The sequence below is a fragment of the Caloenas nicobarica genome, chromosome 9, assembly GCF_036013445.1.
Source record: "Caloenas nicobarica isolate bCalNic1 chromosome 9, bCalNic1.hap1, whole genome shotgun sequence".
Taxonomy (NCBI): Eukaryota; Metazoa; Chordata; class Aves; order Columbiformes; family Columbidae; genus Caloenas; species Caloenas nicobarica.
The window spans coordinates 3,043,994-3,067,399 of NC_088253.1; the positions used below are offsets into that span (position 1 = coordinate 3,043,994).

Below are 23,406 nucleotides of genomic sequence, written 5' to 3' on the forward strand. Positions count from 1 at the left end.
TGATCCCCATGAATGGGGTCACCCCTCAGTCTCCTCTTCTCCCAGCTCCAGAGCCCCAGCTCCCTCAGCCTTTCCTCATACGGGAGATGCTCCACTCCCTTCAGCATCTTCATGGCTGCGCTGGACTCTCTCCAGCAGTTCCCTGTCCTTCTGGGACTGAGGGGCCCAGAACTGGACACAATATTCCAGATGCGGCCTCACCAGGGCAGAGTAGAGGGGCAGGAGAACCTCTCTGACCTACTGACCACCCCCTTCTAATCCCCCCCAGGTCCCATTGGCCTTCCTGGCCACAAGGGCCCAGTGCTGGCTCATGGTCACCCTGCTGTCCCCAGGACCCCCAGCTCCCTTTCCCCTACACTGCTCTCCAACAGCTCGTTCCCCAACTTATACTGGACCCTGGGGTTGTTCCTGCCCAGATGCAAGACTCTACACTTGCCCTTGTTATATTTCATTAAATTTTTCCCCACCCATCTCTCCGGCCTGTCCAGGTCTCTGGATGGCAGCACAGCCTCTGGTGTGTCAGCCACTCCTCCCAGTTTGGTGTCATCAGCAAACTTGCTGACGGTCACTCTATTCCCTCATCCAAGTTGTTGATGAATATATTGAATAATACTGGTCCCAGTCCTGACCCTCGAGACACTCCACTAGGTACAGGCCTCCAACTGGACTCCGCCCCGTTGACCACAACTCTCTGGCTTCTTTCCTTCAGCCAGTTCGCCGTCCACCTCACTACCCGATCGTCCAGACCACACTTCCTCCGTTTAGCTGCGAGGATGCTGTGGGAGACTGTGTCAAATGCTTTACTGAAATCAAGATAGACCACATCCACTGCTCTGCCATCATCTCTCCACCTGGTTATGTCCTCATAAAAGTCCATGAGGTTGGTTAAGCACGACTTCCCCTTGGTGAAGCCATGTTGACTGCCCCTAATGACCCCCTTATCCTTGATATGCCTTGAGATGGCACCGAGGATAAGTTGTTCCATCACCTTCCCAGGGATGGAGATGAGGCTGACCGGTCTATAGTTACCCGGGTCCTCCTTCTTGCCCTTTTTGAAGACTGGAGTGACATTTGCTTTCCTCCAGCCCTCAGGCACCTCTCCCGTTTCCCATGACTTAGCAAAGAGGATGAAGAGTGGCCCAGCAATGGCCTCAGCCAGCTCCCTCAGCACCCATGGGTGCATCCCATCTGGACCCATGGATTTATGGATGTCCAGATTGCTTAATTGCTCCCTAACCCAGTCCTCATCAACCAAGGCAGACTCCTCCATTGTCCTGCCCTCCTCTGGGGCCCCAGGGGTACGGGGCTCCTCAGGACAGCCTCCGGTAGAGTAGACAGAGACAAAGGCGGCATTGAGTAAATCTGCCTTCTCTGTATCCTCTGCCACCAGGGCACGCACTCCATTCATCAGTGGGCCTACATTGCCTCTAGTGTTAGTTTTATCTGCCATTTATTTGAAGAAGCTCTTTCTGTTGTCCTTGACCCCTCTTGCCAGGTTTAATTCTAAGGAGGCCTTAGCTTTCCTAGTTGCCTCCCTACATCCTCTGACAACAGCCTTATATTCTTCCCAAGTGGCCAGCCCCTCCTTCCGTGATCTGTAAACTCTCCTCTTCCACTTGAGTTTGCCCAGCAGTTCCCTGTTTAACCACGCAGGTCTCCTGGCTGCCTTCCTTGACTCCCTACGTGTCGGGATGCTCTGATCTCGAGCATGGAAGAAGGAGTCCCTGAATGCTAACCAGCTACCTCGGGCCCCTTTATCTTCAAGTACCCAATTGCTAGGTGCTAATTATAATGGAGCAATTGTTAAAACAATTACATTTTTGTTCAGGTATTTCAAACAAAGCCAGAGAAATAATGATGTTCACAACACTTCTGAGTTCAGTTCATCCCTTCTGCACGTTCTCCAGCTCCAAAAGCTTTCAGCAGCAGAAGATACTGAAACAGGGATTTCACCTCTTTGACGGCAGCTGCTCGGAGCAGAACTTAGTTGACCTGAACAGCTTTCTCTTGTTGAACCAATTAGAAATAAATCCCATGAGTACTATTTCTGGCAACGTTTCAGAAAGAAAGATGGAGCTTTATAAACCTGTTGGTAATAGTTAAAAAGAATGATAGAGTCTGAAATCAGTGTCTAAAGGACTCCTCATATTAAAACCAACCCAGGTAAAGCAGTACTTAAAGTAAACAAATTCTATAACTCTGCATTGAATTTTTTTCATGATTTTCAATATTTTATGTTTAATCATTATTGTCTCCCATCTTTAAAATATCGATTAGTTAGTAAACATTTTAAATTTTGTATTTTACATTAATGAATAGTACAAATCAGTTTATCTACAGAAAGGTTAAAAGTTTGCCCTGATCCCAAAATGCTGCATGGAGCGTAGGAGAATTAAGATTAAAGCACAGTCCCTGTTTGCAGTTTTCTGACAATTTGGTTGCTCTAAGTTTTTGGGCCTTATAGTGCAGTTTGTCAATAGTGTCACAACTCCTCTTATACAGAACTTGGGAATTAATAGTGATATTCTGAATATTCTTTCTAACTTAGTGTTGTTTCATTATTTATTTTTATATACAAAATATCTAGGGCGCAGATCCTGTGACAAGCCATTTTATTTTTCATTCTTTGTTTGACAGCAGTGTGTAATTTTTATCCCAATAAAATATGGCAAGAAAAAGGAAAGTGTGGTTGGCTGAGGGGATAATCAATTTTAGAGAAAAAAGGATATAAACTTGAAAATCAAGAAATTACTGTGCTAATAAATAAACTGTTATGTTAATAGGCGTATTCTGTTTTCCCCAGACCTTTTCTCACTTCCTAAAGCTTCAGACTTTTCAAAAATCTATCTATAGCAGTGTAAATTTTGTTGGTTTGTTTTGTGTGTGTGTAGTTTGATTTTGTTTCTCTCCAAATTTGTGTGCTGTGCCCAGTTGTAAAAAACCCGGTAGCTGCATCCGAGCGGGCGTTCGCTGCCAACAGGTTCCTCTCCCGCTCCGCGACAGACCAACTTGCAGTTCTTTCCCCTGATTTGTATCTTGCTTTTCCTGCAGCGTTGATCTATGTCCTTGTACCATGTTCCGTCACTTTTGTTTAGCCTTGCGGTGGTTTTTCACTCTGAATCTTTTGTCATGTCAGCCCGAGACATTCTGCTTTTTCCTTTTTTAGTCTTTTGCTGCATGTCTTCAGCTTTGATAACCTTTACAGATAACAAGGTAGACATTTATACTTTTCTGTTATTCCGCCGTCTTCCTTTTCTGTTGTCTCATTTATTGTCGTTTTTTGACTAAAAATATTCCAAATGAATTGTAAGCTACTAGGAAATGAGAGCTCCTGTCTGAAGGCGAGGGCAGCGAGGGGGAAGGAGCAGAGACAGATGCAGGTGCGTTGGTCAGAGCCTCTGCTGCTCGTAGGGGACCAGGGCACAATTTAAAGTTCTAATTTGATGAATAAAGTTGGGAGAATTACGCTGGGCTTTGTTTTACTGGGTGCTCTGAATCCGCTTTATGAGGTTGCCTAGCAGACGGCAAAAGGTGTTTGTTTTCTTTGATTAGGTGGACTTGTGTAGTATTTCTAGTTGCTGTGTGTTCATGTCACCCCTCAGCAAGCAGTGCCAGGTCCTTTCCCTACTGCAAATGCTTGTATTCCACAGTGGAACTGTCACAAGTCTGCTGGCGTTACATATTGCACTTGAAAACTCTAGCACTGTTGCGAACTAGCTCACTTAATATTTTACTTTTCCATGCCCTGTGACATTAACACCTGGAATTTTGGAATCAATGTGCAAAAATGTAGCATTTTACGTGCATGTTAATGCTTTAGCTCCTTACTGCAGTGGAATGGACATGTGTGAAGTCGGCATCTATAATTATGGATTCTTTAAAACAATATCTCAATATTCCGCCCTGTCATATTTGAAATTTCCTATAAACCTGCATATATAGATTTCTATTAGCTTATCTTGAGCTTTTCTTTAAAAAAATCATCTAAAGTGTGTATGTGTATTGAGAGGAAATGCTGCTTTTTTGGGCTTTTGGTTTTGTTTTAGATACTGGCAAGTCTGAGACTGCATTTTTAAAATGAAACAGCCTTGTAAAAGTCTTCTTGTGTATATCTTCATATGTACAGTGTAATTTTCATAATAATTATATTTTAGTATATAATTTGATTTAAAAATTACATAATGATTAGTGATTTTCATAGATGGAACTTGTGCTTAATGTCTTTAAACATGAACTTACTAACTTGAAAGCTTGTTGGTAGTATTTCTGGGTCTTGTTTTCTTTGTGATGGATACTAGTGATGGAGTAATTGAAATAAGACATTTCACTGTATGGTCGACATCTGAAAATCCTCCTTTTCTGAATGCAGATTGATGGGTTCTTTTACTATAACCAAAGCTAATCAGAAATCAATCTTTTAAAGTTTAATGCTTGAGAGCTGGCTTGAAACATTGTGCTGAAGTAAATCCTCTGTTAATACACTGTCAGCAAGACCTTGAAACACACAACGCCAGATGTCCAGCAGCACAGGGAGAGCAGACCTGCTTTTTCCAGGTGGTCTCTGACATTTGAAGACAAATAAAAATGCTGAAAAGTATTTTTAAAAAACCCAACACACCACCAAACACCCCCAAATTTGCTGCATCATCATTGTATTAGCATGAATTTTAAGCACAAAAGTAAAGAAAAGATCGTAGCTCTGAAAGCTGTCAAACATGTTAAATTTTAGTCTGGGCTTGAATTGTGATACCTCTGGTTTTTTGTTGTCATTTTGTTTTCTCCTCAGCTCCGTGGGACTGGCAAAAGCAGCTTTAGAAGCGATTAATGGTTTCAATCTCTTTGGAAATCAGGTAATAAAAATGTTTACTTTCTCTTTCTTTTTATTTTTTTAGCAGTAAAGATTTACACTGTGGATCAGAGGATATCTAGAAATATCTAGCACAGTTTGTTAGATTCCAGCTTTAAAAAACGTTAATTTGCAAACCAATTGCTCCTGTTGCGGCTCCAGAATTGGTCTGATAAGATCGTTAGTGCCCTTACTTTCAAGAATTACTTTTTTTCTTAAAAAGAAAAACAAACCAACTCACCCAATCTAGAATGATCGCAGCTTATTCTGAAAAAAGACTTGGTTGCCAAAAAGGTTTTTCTTTCAGAACTGTATCTGCTGATGTTAATACAGCACACCTCTACCCGCAAGCACGACCTTACTTCTTGGATCAATTAAGAAAGCAAGCCTTTCTTTAGATGATTATCTCTCTTGTATTCCCCTTCTTTGTGCATCTTTTTTAGGTGTTACACCTCCCGTAGTCTATAGCTGAAATAAAGAATACTCTTCCGTATTAATGGTCTAGAAAATGTACAAATGGCAGAGATACGTCATTGTAAAGCTCTTGGTGTTATTAATGAAAGGAAATGAAGGGTAGGAGCGCTGGTAAAAAGAAAGTTGGGAAGCGTTAAGTGGGTGTAGAAAAGTTGTAAGACTTGCCGGTGAGTTTAGTGCGTAACTCGTGCTGGGGAGGACGGGGTGAAGCCGCCGCGGTGCCTCTGTGCCTTGGCACTCATGGACCTTGCTCGCTTGCCCAAATGGCTGTATTTCACACAAATTAAATGTTCATCGATGAAACATGCTTTATCTCTTCTTAGGGTTGAGTAATATTCAAAACTTAACTTAAAAAAAGACACACGTCTACCTGAGCAGCTTATTTTTATATTTGTGTATTTTTTTATGCAGTTAGGCAGGGTGCAGTCCTTTTGAGTTTTAATAATTTTATATTGTGATCTTGACTTGAAATACTATTTGTAATTTTTTTTGAGTAAAGTTTCTGTGTATTCTTGCTGGCTTCAGGATAGGATTTGTATTTTTTTCTCTTTCTGTAATACCCTTACTCTCCTTTTGTCTTGTAATTCAGATGCAGCTGACTTTCAGATTGTGATACTTATTTCTTTCGAATAGTCAGCCTTAAGAAACTTGGCTAAACACGTTGGTCTGCCATAAAGAAAATAGTACAAAGGAGAGAAGATATAGCTGGTAAATGGTGAATAAGGGGAATTCTGAGGTGCTGTTTGTGTGTGGCAATGAAGATGAGCTGGGTGAACTGTGAGGCTGTGACTGGGAGACAGTCCCAATTACCTTCCAAGTTCCTTTCTATACTGCTTGATTTTTTTAAACATTCTTAGTTATTTGTGTCTCCATTTTTCTATTGGTGAAATGGAAGATATGGGCTGGAACAGTCATATAATTAGTAGCACTGTTGGACAGTTTATAGTGTATTCACATGAAAACAAACCGATAAACTAAAACTTCTCAGAGCTATTCAGATGCCTGGGATGAAAAATATGAGTTACAATTTGATTTAATTAGTGAGCAACTGACATAGAAGTACGATCTATTAAACAACTTATCGATGAAAAGCTGCACCACTCGCTGTTATGAGACCCTTATGGCAGAAACCTGGAGACCTGTGACATGAGGATTTCTGGCTGCGCACTTGGGCATCCATCACGCTTTTTGTGCTTAACTATTCGTGGTGGGGTTGCTTTGTTTGTTTGTGGTTTTGGTTGGTTGGTTTGTTTTTTTGTTCTGTGGGGTTTTTTAATCTCTCTGTGTGTACTAGTACTGTAGTACAATAGACTCGTTCTGTTCAGAATCCACTCCTCAGGAAATATCGGTGGCTGTTTGCTGCTGAGTGCAGCAGTACGGCAGTGTTCTTTGTGCATACACAGCCACATTGGTTCAAAAAGACTCAGCCATTTGGTCTAGTTTTTGTTTACTTATGTACATTTTAAAAACCGATATGGACTAAGAACTAGAAGCTAGTAAGGATCTTAAATAATGACCAGACATTATACACACCTTGTCAGTATTTCAGAAAAAACATTTATCTATTATCGTTACCTTCCCAACAGTCTCAAGTAAATGCATCTGCTCGACTTTTTTCAAATGATTTTTTACTAAATTGTGAAATGGATGAATAAATTGCTGAAGCAAAACCAGCTTAAACGCTTGGAGAGTGTGTTTCCAAGATATTTCACAGAAGCAGAAACCCTTTTAGCCTTCCCTCAGCCTGCAGCAGTTTGCCTTTGTGCTGAGCCCCAGCTCTGCTCCAGCAGCAGGAGGACCCTGCGGGTTCCCTTCTGGGGAGCTGGGCTGTCCCAGTGCCACTGCATAGTCACTGCTGGGACTGTGGCACCTGTCCCTGTCCCCGTGCCACTGCAGTCACTGCTGGGACTGCGGCACCTGTCCCTGTCCCAGTGCCACTGCAGTCACTGCTGGGACTGCGGCACCTATCCCTGTCCCAGTGCCACTGCAGTCACTGCTGGGACTGCGGCACCTATCCCTGTCCCAGTGCCACTGCAGTCACTGCTGGCCCGCACCCTGCCCAGCCCTTCCCTGCAGATCACTCTGCTCCCACTGGGCTGCTGGCAGAGACTCATAAATACAATATATGGTGGTGTAGCTGTGCTCTCACACATGTGTGTTATACAATCATAGAATCATTTCGGTTGGAAGAGACCCTCAGGATCATCGCCTCCAACCATAACCGAACCCAACTCCAGCACTAACCCCTGTCCCTGAGAACCTGGTCTAAATGCCTTTTAAACCCCTCCAGGGATGGTGACTCCAGCACTGCCCTGGGCAGCCTGTTCCAATGCCCCACAGCCCTTTGGGGAAGAAATTGTTCCCTAGATCCAACCTCAACCTCCCCTGGTGCAACTTGAGGCCGTTTCCTCTGGTCCTGGCGCTTGTTCCTGGGGAGCAGAGCCCGACCCCCCTGGCTCCAAGCTCCTTTCAGGCAGGTCAGAGATCAGAAGGTCTCCCCTCAGCTCCTGTTCTCCAGCTGAACCCCCAGCTCCCTCAGCCGCTCCCATCACACTTGTGCTCCAGCCCCTTCCCCAGCTCTGTTCCCTTCTCTCAACTCGCTTCAGCACCTTAAGGCCTTTCTTGGCGTGAGGGGCCCCAAACTGCCCCCAGGACTCGAGGTTTTTCCTCCCCAGAGCCCAGCACAGGACGGTCACTGCCCTGGGCCTGCTGGCCACACCAGTGCTGGTAGCAGCCAGGATGCTGGTGGCCTCTTGACCACCTGGGCACACGCTGGCTCATGTTCAGCCGCTGTCACCAACACCCTCAGGTCCTTTTCCAGCCGCTCTTCCCCAGCCTGGAGCGTTCATGGGGTTGTTGTGACCCAAGTGCAGGACGTGGCACTTGGCCTTGTTGAACCTCAGACAATTGGCCTCAGCCCATCTATCCAGCCGGTCCAGATCCCTCTGTACGGCCTTCCCACCCTCCAGCAGATCAACGCTCCCACACATCTATTTAGCGTTGAGTATATCATGGTAGAACAGTTTCCCTGTGCATTCATGGGTGCACCCAGAGAAGACAAAATAAAGGTCACTTATTGTTGATATTCACATTAAACTGTTCCTTCCCTACCTCCCCAAGTCCTAGAAAACATTAAAAAAGAATATATTTCAGTAAGAGATTATACTGCTTTTTGTTCTGTAACAAAGCACGACTTAGCTGATGTTCAAATATGTTTAATGCATCCTTTGCTACACTTCCTAGGTGCCAGATACAATAAAGAACAATTATGAAAGAAAGAAAAATGATTGGCTTTTTGCTTAATCTGAATTTGACATGCTTTAATGGAAAAAAGAATTCATTCATGGTTTTTAAATGCTGTTCATTTTCATCTCCATTGTACCAGAAGTCTTCATAAGTAGTGGGAGTTATAAGCATAAAAATACAGTCAAGCTGTAATCCTAACGTTCCCTCAGTAAAAGATTTATTTACACTTTCAGAGAATTGTCATATAGCAGATAAATAAGCTATTTAATTTCTTATTTTGCTATATATTCTATGCTGAATTTCTTAAATTTATTCCCAATGTATTGTATGTCCTGAAACAATAGTTATAAATCTCTATGAAGTAGTTAATATATATGACATTGGCGTAGGAATTCTGTTACAGTCCTTAACTGTGCATTGATCACAGCCAGATCCTAAGTTGTACGTCCTATGTTCTGCTGAGGTTTGTACGGGAGAACTGTCGAAGTGGCTCTGATGTGGTGGGGTTTGGGGTTTTTTGGCGGTTTGTGTGTGTGCGTGGTGGTTTGTTTGTTTGTTTTCTTTTTTTTTTTACATTTAGGATGCAGTGTGAACTGATTTGGTTTCAGTTTATATTTTTACTTAATCACTTTAGAATCACTATCCAAGTACTGCAATGTATTTTTTGTGGGCTCGATATGGTTAACCCAAACCTTTGGTTGCAGAGTATCACAGACTGTAAATAGCTTAGAATTTGAATCATTAATGTAAGAATTCCATTTGTAGCTACAGTAACTTTAGCTACAATACCTTTTAGAAAAAAAATACATGTCAGGAAAAATCCCTCCATAAGAAGACATGCATTTCCCGGCAGTGTGAGTTACGGAATGAGGTGCCTGCGTGTGCAGGGAGAGGGGACGGCAGCACCACGATGGGCACCGTTCCACCCGCTCACGGATAATCAACGGTTTGTACATGAGCTGCGTGTCATATATTTGTAGGAAAAAATTCCGTGTTCTAAAAAAGCCAAGCCTTTGTAAGGTGTCCTTGCTACAGAACTTTACTGCCTTTAGAGAAGTGACAGATAGTCCATTTGTAAACCAAGATGCTTGTGGTTTCATGAAATGCAGATTAGCCTGCGTTTGAATCCCCAGAGCATCCCGTACTGAGCACAGATCTCGGAGCCGCGTGTTCACACGTGTAACAGATTGTGTTCAGAGTTTGGAGGTGAATACAGAGATTTCTGAATAACCAGAATCTGGATTAAGAAGAAAGAAGGAGAATAACAAAGCAGATGTGATTTATTTATGTACATTCTTATCTCAGCATTATTCAGTATATCATGCTAGAATGATTAAAAGAACAGAGAGATTATTTTTCATGATGACAGTGGAAAACCATATTTTGTTTAGCCTGCAAAGCACAAGCTGTTTGTATGATAGCTGTGTAAAGTAGGAGCGCAGCTAAATAAGTAAGAAAACCCCTCTGTTTGGAAAGCCGACTGAATGGATGCTGGTGCTGGCACAATAAGAAACTTAGTTGGAAATTAAACTATTTAATAATTAGAGAGGGTAGGTTCTGGAACAGTCTTCCTGAGAGAATAATACACCAAAGAAGCTGCTTGTTAGGAGAAATTGGGTGAATTTATGAAAACGTATGGTAGGGTATGCGGTATGAGTTCAGTGCAGAGTGTGTCTTCCAGTGGGATAGTAGTATTGAGATCCATTATCAGTTACAGCATGTATGAAGATACCAGTTCAGCAACAAACTGCATTGAGTTTCCAAGTAATTGCCTCCTGATCATACCTGTATCTGCTGTTGATTCTGTTTAAACAGCATCTCCGTTATGGGAATTTTGGGGGGTGTTTCAGGCAGTATCAAGAAGCTGACAGAGATACCGTGTAAAATTACAGAATTGTACGAAGAAATGGGGTTTGCTACGGAGTACGTGTTGACGACATAGACCGTACAATAGCTGAAAAGCAGGTCATTTTTATTTGCTATGGAAGCTTTTCCAAAGCAGTACCTTGGGTGAATATCAAATTAGTTTGTATTCTGACCTGTAATGAAATATTCCCCATCACTATTTGGAACATTTGCTGCAGTCACAGGGACAACTACTTTTGTTTTGTCCTTAATACAGTCATGGCTTTCCAAGAATTAATGGAAGAGTTCATAGCTTCAGTGAATTATATCAGTCATAGTCACTAGTAGATAAAACCATCTAATTTTGGTTATGTTTAAATACATTTGGAAATACAAAATGTTTTCAACTTGATGTTGTGGTACATTTTGTGATTAAAATTACCAGCCTATTGCAACATAACCCAAATAAAACAAAGCCCCCATGAGTTTCCCCCAGGATACGCTGACCTTTCTTCCTTCACTTAAATAAATGTCATGTTCTCTTTCCAGGGCTGCTCTTGGTCTGTCATCTTTGTGGATTTTGATGCCCATAACCGCAACAGACAGACTCTCTGTTCCTTGCTACCCCGTGAGTCAAGGTCTCATGTAAGTAATTAAATGAAATTTGCCTCAAGAGAGTGTGGAGAAAATAAATGGATATGAACGTAATTCTTAGTTCTACAGTGGCCGTGATGTTCTGCTTAATAAAGACAGGATTTTGCTGGGAAGATGTTAAGTATTTGCTTCTTAAATGTCACTGTGAGGTAGTTGTTTCTCTGAAGTAGAATTCTGATGGCATTTTTTATTTGATGAATATTTCTATTAAAATGGGAGCCTCTTGGTAGCTGTCTGAACAATGTCGAGATCTGCAGCCTGGCTGATTTTTCTTGTGCCCGGTTTCCCCTGCACACTCAACTGCCTGCGTTTCTGAAACACTCTTTTAGCTTTAATTCATTATTTTGCCTAGCAAAGAAGCCTTTAAGGTTGGCTTTTCATAAATGGCTGGATATGGAGGATTCTTGTTATAAGCTACTGTTACAAATACGTATTTCCTCAGTGAGTAAGACTAAGTGACATAAGTATAGATTAATGTTAAAAAAATCTATTTCAGTACTAGCATCAAAGGTAGATTTGTTTTTTGAAAATCAGTAATTTAAAATGAGTGATAATGGAGTAGTGCTTTTTTGTTCATTCTGGGGTATAATAGCATTTTTGTTCATGAAACAGGCTATTAATCTTCAACATTAATAGTTTACTTATTGTTTAGAAGAATTACAGCAGAGTTGTAACACTGGATAATTAAAATAAAAGGCACTGTCAGCTACTTTTTTAGAGTCTAATCATCTTTTAGAACTCTTGCTGTTTATTATTTGCTGGAGACTTGAAATATTCCAACAGAAGCTGGTTTCATAAGTTACTTATGCTACAAAAGCAATTTTGTGTCCTTTGGTTTCCTTTTATGGGTTCACACCATTGATATTGGCAAAAATGTGGTATTTTAAATGGTTGAATATCTTGGCTGTATCGGCAGAAGGGAATAACAGAACAGCACATGATGTAAGAATTAGAACTTCCGAGGATTTTTGGTGTTTCTGTGAGCTTCCATGTAGTGGGGGTGCGCTGGGCAGGGCTTTTGTCTTGTGTTGGTGGTTCCTGATAGTTGCACATGGTTCTTGAGAAATGCTACTCACATTTTTTTCCTGAAATAGTTCACTTATCACCTTAATTGTAAATGAGATAGTCTCGTTTGTTAGAGCATGAAGAATAATCCTGAAAAAGGTTTTCAGAAACAGTGATTGAATCATAGTTGCTTCACGGCATTGCACCTTTATGAAATGTTTGTCGTTCCTTTTAGGCACAGGGTACCCAAATGCTTGTGTTTCCTTCAGGAATAACCTGGAGGATATTTTTTGTTTCTAAAGCCACAACGTTCTAGAACGTGTTCACTTATCCCTGCAGATTATCAGCCGTAAAGTAGGTCAGATTTTGAGTCAAATGAGTTCTCTTTTACATCAAAGATCTGAATATTTGGTTTGTAGTTTATCCTTATACATCTTAAGAAGCCTTATTTTGCAGGCTCTTTTAATGTATTAGTACTATGATTTTGATAAAGATTATGTTCCAAATGTGTAGTTCACTTAGTAAGCTAAACAGTCTCTGTTTGTGCATCAAATAATTGTCAGAGATCTAATTAAATTGGTGATGTACTATTTCTCCTGCTCCTACAGAACACTGATGCAGCTCTTTTGCCCTGTCTCAGTTATCCTGCGTTTGCTTTGGATGATGAGGTTTTGTTCAATCAAACACTAGATAAAATTATCAGAAAATTGAAAGGAAAATATGGGTTTAAAAGATTTCTGAGAGATGGATACAGAACAGCGCTGGAGGACAAAACACGGCGTTATTATAAACCAGCAGAAATTAAGGTAAAGGAATACCTGGCCTATCTAAGGACAAATTTTGGTTTTCTAAAATGTTTAGGTAGTACTTTAAAAAAAAAAAAAAAAAAAAAACAGAAAACAAAAACCAAAAAACCAATGAAATGAAAACCCAAACCAAAATCCTCCCCTGCCCCAAAACCCAAAAGAAAACAAAATGAGACACTCCCCCCCAGTATTTGCAAATTGCTCCAAGTGAAGGAGATGAGTTTTGTAATTTGGTGTGTGCCGTTTTGAGAGATTGCGAAGTCAGCAAGTTGGTTGTTGATTTGTTTTTTAATGAATGTGCTTCCATTTGCATTTAGGGTACAGTTGATTTCACATAACAAATAAGGAAGTTATTTATCATTTTCTTTAATTTCACAGCTGACTACAGTCTGAGTGTATGGAAAACAATTTTGCTTTTGACCATAGTGTTTATCAGCAAAGGTTATCTAAATGAAAATTTACTTCTTTTTCTCCTCGGTAGTTTCTCTGTGGAAAATAAAACATAGGCTGTATAAATATTCTGCTTGAGAATGAGCCACAGCAAATGTAAAAGCAACAGTTAAAGTGCCTGTAGAATTGAGGAGCTGTAAGCTAAATGAAAAGCTGATGTGCTAAAATGTTTTCGCATTCATGTTTGTCTTTCGTTGCTTTGAAATTATTCAATAGGATATTCAAATACATTTGCTTAAATCAAAATGGTGAAATGTCTCCCTAATTTTTGTTCTTTTCAGCTTTTTGATGGCATCGAGTGTGAATTCCCTCTGTTTTTTATTTTCATGATAATTGATGGTAAGTACAGCTTTGCATTCCTGCTCTTCAAAGGCATTAGAGAGATGCGCACTTAGAGGAAAGACACAAAATAATTTTCCTGTCCTGCCAAAATAAACCATAATGCAGTGGCACTAAACTTCTCAGGGTTCTGCCTCATGGGTTAAAAAACCCCAAGCACCCAACCCCCCATATTTCAGCATTTTAACATGAAGCTGGTTTTAGAATGTAACTCAATGGGGGGGTTTAAAAGCTTAACTCCGTGACGTTCAGTCCTGCATTGCCTTTGAAGCCTTAAAAGCTTTCCGAGTGTATCAGAACTTTGCGGAGCACCTGAGAGGAAAGGAAGAGAGAGCACAGCAACACAGTGAGTGCTGCAGCAGGTCTGTGCGAGTCCTGAAATTCCGGGGGAGTTGAAACAGAACTGAGAGGAGAGGGAAGTGCCCCAGGAAAAGGCCACGTTTCCCTTTGAAACGCTCGTGCTTCCCGGCCAGGCTTTCCCGTGGAGCCACTTGGTCTGATTTCAAAATCAAACAAAAAAACCCCAGCAACAACAAAATACCACTACCTGCTCTTGTCTTGAGGAGGAGTCTGAATAAGAGCATGACTAAGAGTTACAGCCGTGAAAAAGGTTTGTAGATGGATGAAAATCTGGTGATCTGTTTTTTTCCCTTTAGTGTGTGGAATAGTTTAGTAGTTTCCAAATAGATGGTGAGGTGCAGAGAAATCCGCCGTCTGCCTAAACTCTTCTGTGGCCACCAACAGCTTGAAATATTTTGTTTGAAGCTGTAATAAGGTTTCACAACTGATTTTTCTAAAGGAATGTTTGACATTTTTCAAGGAGTGATGCCCAAAACTGAGGAGAAGGGCACTGACGTTAAATGCAGTTACTTGCAGTTTGGGGAAGAACAAGGAAGATTATCATCTTTAACTGAAGTTAGCAGAAGAATAAAGAAAAGAGTTTACTCTTCTTCTATTATAGAGAAAAAGTACAGAATACATCTTTTGCACCTACCAAGATGGCATCTGTATTCCTGTACCACAATTTCATCAAATAGAACCATTCTATTGGTAGCTTTTGTGCACGTGTCTCCAAATCCACAAGCTTCCTTAATGCGAAATTTGAAGCGTATACAGAGCAACATTAAGTGCAAAATAGACAATTAAACAGGAGGAGTAGATTCCAGTTGAATGTCTTTATAATGCAAACAGTGAATAAAAACTCGAGCTGCCACGATTTGAATCCTGGTTCAGCTGCAAGCCTGTTTGCCCACAGTACATAATCCCCCAGTTTTGTTCACATCAGCAAAATCTGTTTCATTGTTTCCTTTTTGAAGGACTAGCAGAATATATTCAAGTAACTGTATATTTACTATATATTCACTTTTATTTTATAAGCCAAACTGATTGGTTCATCAGCTTTTCTGTTTTGTCAGTGGCAGCTTGTTAGGATTGTTAAGATACGGAGAGTTAAGCCAGTTCTGGCAAGCAGGTAGAACTGAATTAGTTATGCATTTTCTAGTAGTATTAGAACAGTTTTATTCCTCGTGGATGATGATCATTACTACCTGACTGTAATCGTCACTAAATGATTCTTAATATAAAAGCAATTGTATTATCACATAAACACATCTTGATAAGACTAAATTACGAATAGTCAGAATATCCTATTGCTCTTGTGTCGTAACTGTGCTGAGGTGTTTTGAAGTAGTTCAGTGCGACACTTTTGTGTGTGCAAACATTCACGGCATTTGTTTCTCTTGCCAAGTGCTTTCGTTTCTGATATAAATAACTGGGAATATTAGAGAATGTAGCGAACAGCACTTGTCAGGCTTTGGCTTTGAACAGAGCATTGAAGAGCCGCGGAAAGAACCAAATCTCTATTTGGTGGTTGTGCTCCAGCCCGCGGCTGCACCCGGGCTCTGCACTAGAGTAATTTGGTGGATATTCTTAAAATAACACAAAAGATAAGTTTTTGTGGCATTTTGTTACATATATAGGCTAACTAAATCCATATCTTATTTTTTTATAATAAGATGTTCTGGCATATTTGTTCTCAATGAATGAGTTTGTGGGGTATTTTTGTCTTATTTTTGCCTTTCAGAATTCACCCTTCTGAACACAAACCGGCGGCTTTAGCACTGATTTCCTGTTGGGGTTTTGCTCAAAAGGAAATTGTTTAGGACTCCCTGAGTAGTAGATACGTATCCATAGATGTGGGAAAGGATGGAGCTGAATAAATCAATATGTTGATTTTTTGGATAAGGCCTATTTGAGTAACATTTTTGAAAGCTTTTTCACATTTCTGATGGAATGGGGAAGATTATGGTAATTTTCTAGGATAAGGTAAAGAGGGAAACATTACGGCTATTTTTCTTGGTATGAACTGAAAAGGAAAACCATGGGAATAAGTGACAGGTGCACAATGAAAAGTTTTCATCTAACGTTCCCCTTTAAATGTGAAAAAATGTTCTGTTCAAAAAACTCGACGTTACTTGTCAAGTTCATGCATGTTTTCTCTGGTGAACAGAAATGCTTTTGGTTTTTTTGAAATATCTTTTCATGCAAGAACTTCTGATGAACTGAACACCGGTCACATTAATATTGGTCAGGCTCCATTTGGGCTGACTAAGTTCTGCTAGAAAAACATTGAAGGTACTTCCAAATTTAGCAATTTCTCCCCAAAAGCAGCACCAGAAAGAGTCGACTGCTGTTTAATATCTCAAGGTGTGTCAGCAGTGCTGAACCTCTGTAATATGAAGGTATAATACCTATCTGACCTCTGCGAGATTAAGCTGTAGCAGTGAGTGAGGATGCACAGTTTAGGCTTTTCCTTTTCATGAACCATTGAGGGTGTAGGCACCTCCTCACTCAAAAATAAACACTAGATTTTTTTCTTCTTTGATGAACATTAAGCTCACGGAAAAGTTATTTCTTCCACTAAATCAATTATTGTTTGGTTATTTTTAGGAGTTTTTAGAGGAAATCCTGCACAAGTAAAGGAGTATCAGGATCTTCTGGATCCTTTGCTTCAACATACATCTGAAGGTATTATCTGATACTCATTCTTCTAAAACGCTCTAGCTTTTTATTTATCAGAAATTATTAGAATACTGACATTCTTATTAATGAATATGAGATTCAGAGCAAAGGAGAAGTAATAATATCACTGTTTCCTGATGGAAAGATACTGATACTAAATAATCTCCTTCATGTAGATACATTGCATCATAAAGTGTGATAATAAAAGTGATGTTATCTGGAAAAATGCTACTGATATTAATTATTTACACTGTACCCAGCCATTCCTCCTTCTCCTATGCTTCATCTTCTACAAAGTTCACTTTCACTTTGCAGGAAAATATTAATTACCGACAGATCGTTTCAATGTTCCACCTGGATACAGTTGAAAATTACTTGCGTTAGTCATTGTCACTTAACTTCATACGATTTAAAAAATAATTTGGTATATGCATGAGAAATTGTTTCTAGCTCAGAGCAGTGAAAGTGGCAACGGGGTGATTGTCATAGAAACACTGTCTTACCTAAGCTGGGCACTCTGGCATTTGGATGGAGCTGCAGAGCAGGCTATTGATGGCCGGCAGGCACATCCACCCAAAATTCAGTTAAAAAAAAAATAAAATAAAAATCCAATTTTAAAACTCAGCATCTTTAGTCACCTGTTGTTGACATCTATGGTACAGTTACACAAGTAGGTGCAGAATATTGCAGTCTGACTTGTTCTTTAAACATAAAATACTTGTTGGAATGAACTAGTTTCTGTAAGAAATACAAACGTTTCCTTACCGAATTTTCATTATATAGCAAATTTTCTGACCTTGCCGATCGTTGCTTTTTTCTGATTAGTAATGAGATGTGAACTTCCAGGGACACTAAATTAGCCTTGATCTTGTAGTTCCCCTTGTTGCCTGGTGTTATGAGGGTCTCGTCTTAAAACTTCTGAGTGTTTTGATCCCTCACTCATTTGAATCGTCTATCTCTAATAACTCCCACTTTTCTGTTTTTCTCAGCTTCCTGTCAGTATTTTTTTGTCTAAGCTAACAGTCAGACGCTGCAACTTTATTCTGTTTATCACCTCTTCCCTATCTGATGAATTCAAAATTAAAGCAATATCAAGGTGAAATTTAATTTTGCAGAAAGCATATTAATTTGCTTTTTTATTGTATGTAGTTAGGTCAATCATTTGTAATTATGTTTCTAAATTCCTGACTCTCGTCCACTTAAAAAGTGTTGAAATATTATTAATAATCTGCAATGGTCAGTAGTACTTGTGGGATAATTCTAGATACCAGACATCCTGCCTTCCAGTGAAGAAGCTGATGCCATTTTGTTTCGTGATGTTTCAAAATTAAAATATTGGTTGTATTTACTTGCAAAAAAATCTGATTTTTGTTAAATGTTTGACTACTTTTTGGCCAAGATTTTAGTTTTAACAAGCTGTCTGGTACTGAGCCTATGTTAAATACAGGGGGTTAAACCCAAGTGTTTCACTCTGCTGCAGTTTTCATTTCTTTGGGTTATGGGTTGTTATCTTTGCCACGTTTTGCTTTAGGTGACAAAATGTTGTTTTCTTTATGCTCAGTAAGGTGCTCTGGGAAGAAAGTCTGCGGAAACGTTTGGTGAAAAATAATGTAGTTTAATATTGCCTGGGGTTTCCTACGCTGACTGTGCTTTTGAGGGATAACGATGAACAACAAGAGCCCTTCTGGTCCATCACGTTGTAGCCAGGGTCGAATTTTTCCTGGTTTGAGTCCACCTCAGCTTTCTGCAGGGACTGCAGGCCAATAAGGGCTGTGGAATTGATGGACTTACTTTAAACCCCCGCAGGGTGTCCTGTTGTCCCCAAGTATTACTACGTGCCCGCAGATTTTGTTGACCTGGAGAAGAAGAGCCCTGGCAGCCAGAAGCGCTTCCCCAGCAACAGCGGGCGCGACGGGAGGCTCTTCCTGTGGGGACAGGCGGTTTACATCATTGCCAAGCTCCTGGGTAAGCGGCGCAGGGAATTCTGCCAGAAGCGAAGGATATTTACCCTGTTAATGTTTGTCTTGAAGCTGAACAAACACGTTGGTTTGGGTTTTGACTGCACTGGGGGAGGCGTGTTTGTCCTCCTCTTTGGTGCATACCTGACAGGCAAAAATTGCTTTTTATTCTTCGTGTTAACCTTCCAGGCTGCGTGCAGCTTACTGGAATATTTGAGAGAATACTGAAAATCTTCTAAACATGATAGGTTTCTTTTTTTGCTTTTACTTTTCCTGGCTTTCCCTCTTACTTCCTTTTCTTCATGATAAAACATATTAACATGACACTTTCTGGATTAACTGTATCAGCTGTACAGTGATGTTTGTAAATGATCTATAGCATTTAATTCAAGACAAGTTTACATTTGGAATAGCTGCAGTCTCAGATAATGTTCCTTCAGTCTGTGTTATTTTTATCCTTCCTTTAAAACAGAAGAGATTAGATGGGCGTTTGAAAGTGCACGTCCAAGTTTGGCCATGGAAGGTTGTTAGGGTGAGTTTCAGTGACAAATGAACTCCTGGTCTCACTCGAGAGGATTCAAAGGTTAATGCAAAACCAGTTGTTAAGCCAGAAAAGTCTTTGCAGTTAAGGTTTTTTCCTTAATATTTCTTTTAGGAGAAAGATATATTACTTTATTTAAACATGCTCAGCATTTACCTGGTAATCAGTAGGCTGAGTTCTAAAGACTTTTTTCCCTGAACACTATAAAGGGAAACAGGCTGTTGGTAGGAAAAATGAGCGAGGTTGAAGGGGAGTTTAGAAATTGAAGACTTGGCAAGAGCAGTGGTTGTATCTTCAGGCAGGAGGAACAGCGTCCGTCTGGTGCTCCACCTGTTGGGGTTCACTGTTCTTGCAGAACTCCCTTTTTAGGCAACACTGTAACGTCAATGCAGGCAATCTCACTTGGAAGGAAAAGACTTGGTTTCTTTTCAGGAGAAGGTTAAAATAAAGGAATTTTAGGTTTGTGGGGTGTTTTCCATGTAAAACACTACATGTAGAAATTGCTAGGTTTCAGACAGATTTAATCGTGGGGGTTTTGTTTTGGTTTTGCTTTTTTGTTTGTTTTTCCTTTACAATTTCTTCTTGAGATACCGTATTGAGAGATACCATTGATAGCCCTTGTCCTTTTCAGGATTATAGTTGTGTGATTTCCTTAAGATAGACATTGTCTGCTTTTCTTCAAAGCTAAACAGTTTTTGACGATAACTATCGAGTTTCTAGTTAAAGCTCTAGAACAATTCCGCGGTTGTGGATTGAGGGCTTTTTATGTGACTTGTGTGTTGTGGAGTCTGTTCTCTGCATATGTTCTTTTAACACATCTCTGTGAAAAAATAAAGGATTGTTTTTATATACTACACTCTTATGATTAGCTCTAGCAAGAATAATGCTTGAGTCATTAGTTTTACAATTAATATAATTTTGCAGAATGTTCTTTTGATCTGTAAATCACTGATGTAAAACAAAGATTATAGCAGCAGAACTGACTACATAAAATACGTTTGCATGCCTCCTTCACAAAAGCTGCAGAAACTACTCCATTCATTCCATGTTTTCATTATCGTTTACTTTCAGCCGACAAATTAGTAAGTCCTAAAGATATTGACCCTATCGGACGTTACATAGCTCCGGAACATCAGCGCAATGTTAGCATGAGATTTTCAAATCAGGTAAGAATAAGCTTAGTGTTAAAATATTTTTACTGAAAAATTGTAATCTACACGTTATATATGGCCTAATATTACAGTTGAAGTGCTAGGAAAATATTAAATAGATGTACATTTTCCTAGTTCATGGAGGATTGCTTTTAAAGGGAACATTATAACACCTGCAGTTTTGCGGAACTGGTGCATGTTTGCCTTCAAATTATGTGGTGCAATGAAAACGATACATAAAACGTAAGTTTAAATAGCTGCTAATAGGTGTGTTTCTTGCAGTGATGTGTCAGGAAGGCAAGAATGAGCCTCCTTTTTTTTTTTTTTTCCCCTTCAAATTAATTACCACTTCAGTGTCTTAATGTTTTTTGTATTCAGAGCTGCTAAGACCTACAAGGATGAGGTTCTGTTTTGGTGTGCATGGTATACATGTGTGCTCCTGTATTTGCCTTAAATGCATCAGGGGAATGAGTGCCCAGGGGTGGAGAACGCTTGAAACATTGAAATCCAAGTCTGTAGTAGGTAGGATAACAAGACAGGAACTTTGTATGTAGGGAACTTTGTTATTAAAGAGGTAAGAACTGTATGTATGGAAATGTGGAGCTGCGATGTTTTTCAGCATTTTTGTTTCTTAGAATAAGGAATATATATTTCAGAAGTTCCTCGTGCAGCATTGTGCATTTATAACTGAAGCATAAAATCTGAAACAAACTTAAGATTGACTCCAAGATGAAGAGTGAGCAATCCATGTTTTTTCTCGTTCTATCCGAGTGCTGCCGAAAATCTCCGTGTCCTGCCAGTTCCTGTTAGTGTGACAATGCCAGTGCTTGGTGGTGTCCTGTTCATAAGGAGACGTTCGTTCTTTGCAGTGCAGCACTTGTGCCATGTTGGTAGGAGACGAGGAAAGCCCAGAGACTTCGTTTGTTCCCAGTTTGGTTGCTGTTACATGGTGGGATGTGAACACTACAGAAACGGAGAGCTGCCCTGGTACAAGTGCCATTAGAAGCAGCCTCTATCGAGCCCGCTGTTGCATGCAGCCCATCAAATTGTATTTTTCTTTGACTCTCGAAACCAGTAACTCTTAATATGCCACAGGTGAACACTTTGAAGGTGGTGGTTTGTTCTAAAGACACTGCGTGACTCATCAGGAAATGTTTCAGTAGAAAAACATTTTTACTGGTTTTTAGGGTACCTGTTACGTGATAGGGAATTTTCAGATCTTCAGAGAAAAATAGCCTCTGCCCTGGGAACTTCCCAAAAGTGACAAAAAGTACTGCAACAATAATTTATTTTCTCATAACATACTCCTCGCTAGTCACTTTGTGGGTCAATAAAGAATTTATTCAGTAAAATGCAGTCATGTGGTAAAATTCAGGAACATAATCGGGACTCTGAAAGCTCAACAGTGTTAAAAGAATTGAAAATTACTCAAACAGCTGCATTTTGATGTTTTGCTTCATCTGCAGCAACTCGGAAAAAAGCTTTGTGTTGTTCAAGGGGAGGTCAGGGGAGCCGGTGCGTCATTCCCAGGTGCTTCCACAGCCCTCACTGCTCTGCGCTGGGATTCCTTGCAAGGACAATCGTGCTTTTCTCAGACAACTCGGTGGAGCTGGCACGTGTTAATCTTTCCCTTTAAAGACTGTCTTTAGCTGCTTAAATTTGCCAAAACTTGGGCAGAAATGTTCCCTGTTTAGGATCGGTAACGTTTTTGTTTTCAGGATGAGAGAAAGAGAAGACCTTCCCAGGTGACAGTTGAGTGTATTCTGATGAACAAGACTGATGTTCTATTTGAAAGCTAGGAATCTTACTTTATTTTTCTTAAACCTAAAAATCTTTGTAAAAATCTGACGTGGATCAACACGTTTGGCAGTTCTGTAGTTGTAGAGAAGAAAGAGGCACCTCGGAATGAGTGGGAATTCAGGGGTTCTGTGGCTTCGGGCTTTGGCCTTGGAGCCTGGGACTTGTGACCGGGATGGTTTGTGTTTAAAAGACGTATAGATGAGGTTCTTAGGGACGTGCGTTAGTGCCAGGGGTGGGTTATGGTTGGGCTGGATGATTCTGAGGGTCTCTTCCAATCAAAATGATTCTGTGGGTCTGTGTCCCTGCAGCCTGCGTGGGTGGCTGGGGAATTTCCTTGGGACTGTTGGTACTGAAACAGGGGCTGCTGTATTTTGTGGGGGTTTGCTATTAAATTACTATCAGAGCCAAATGTTGATACAGATGTCGAATTGAACTGTTCATCGAGAGAAGGCCGACAAACACAAGGCAGATGCGCAGCCATATGAGCGTGAGCGCCGCGTGCTGCCGCGGTTCAAGGCAGCCAACTTCAACTGCCAGCTGGGAGATGGACCTTGACTTTTTAAATCCTGGTTGAAATTTGCCTAAACAGTTTTTCTGAATGTTTGACTGTGCCATTTTGTCTAATTGAGCTAATTGATGCAAGATCAGTATTTAGTGTTTGCCTTAAAGTGCTTGGAAAATGACTGAAAACAAAACAGGAAATGAGAACGCAACACGTCTTAGTTAATTATGTCTTTGGAAATCAAAGGTGTTTTCTTCTCTTTAATGATGTATTTTCCATATAGCTAAAGAACTACGCAATTAAATTGAACAGAAAAGTATTTCCCTTTTTATTAAATTTCATTCCTGTAAGGAATAAACAAGGATATGTAAAATTTCAGGTGCCTGTGTATATAAATTTTGTCGAGGCACAGTGTTTAGGAAGGTGATGTACAAAAATAAAGCTTTTTAAATTTTTACGTGAAGCCTTGTTCTGAGGAACGTTTCTTAGAGAAATGCATTTTCCATGTAGGTAACTTTCATATTTTGGGTGCACTGACTATAATTTCTATAAATACTTGTAATTGAAAAATGTGATTAATTTAGTTTATTTGTAGCTTTGGTGCCACTACAAAAATATGTCCGATGCCCACACAATTGTGTAGGTTTAAGGAAGCAAGGAAAAGCATTTAAAATATTCCAACCTTAGGTTTAGAGCTTTGAAGCACCAGTGAAGAATAATTGTAGAATTAGTTAGAGGAAAATAAGGTAATAGAGACATAAAGGGCAA

General features: G+C 40.1%; 1 protein-coding gene across 3 annotated transcripts in view; it reads left to right on the top strand.

Annotated features, from left to right (window-relative positions):
* Window positions 1-23,406, top strand: part of PHKB (phosphorylase kinase regulatory subunit beta) — an 81,968-nt gene that overhangs the window by 28,396 nt on the left and 30,166 nt on the right. For all 3 annotated transcript variants that reach the window (XM_065640654.1, XM_065640653.1, XM_065640655.1), the window contains 7 exons: window positions 4,787-4,850; window positions 10,961-11,056; window positions 12,679-12,876; window positions 13,608-13,665; window positions 16,615-16,692; window positions 18,493-18,651; window positions 20,257-20,351. In XM_065640654.1, coding sequence (XP_065496726.1) covers window positions 4,787-4,850; window positions 10,961-11,056; window positions 12,679-12,876; window positions 13,608-13,665; window positions 16,615-16,692; window positions 18,493-18,651; window positions 20,257-20,351 — 748 coding nt within the window. The remainder of the gene's footprint in view (window positions 1-4,786; window positions 4,851-10,960; window positions 11,057-12,678; window positions 12,877-13,607; window positions 13,666-16,614; window positions 16,693-18,492; window positions 18,652-20,256; window positions 20,352-23,406) is intronic.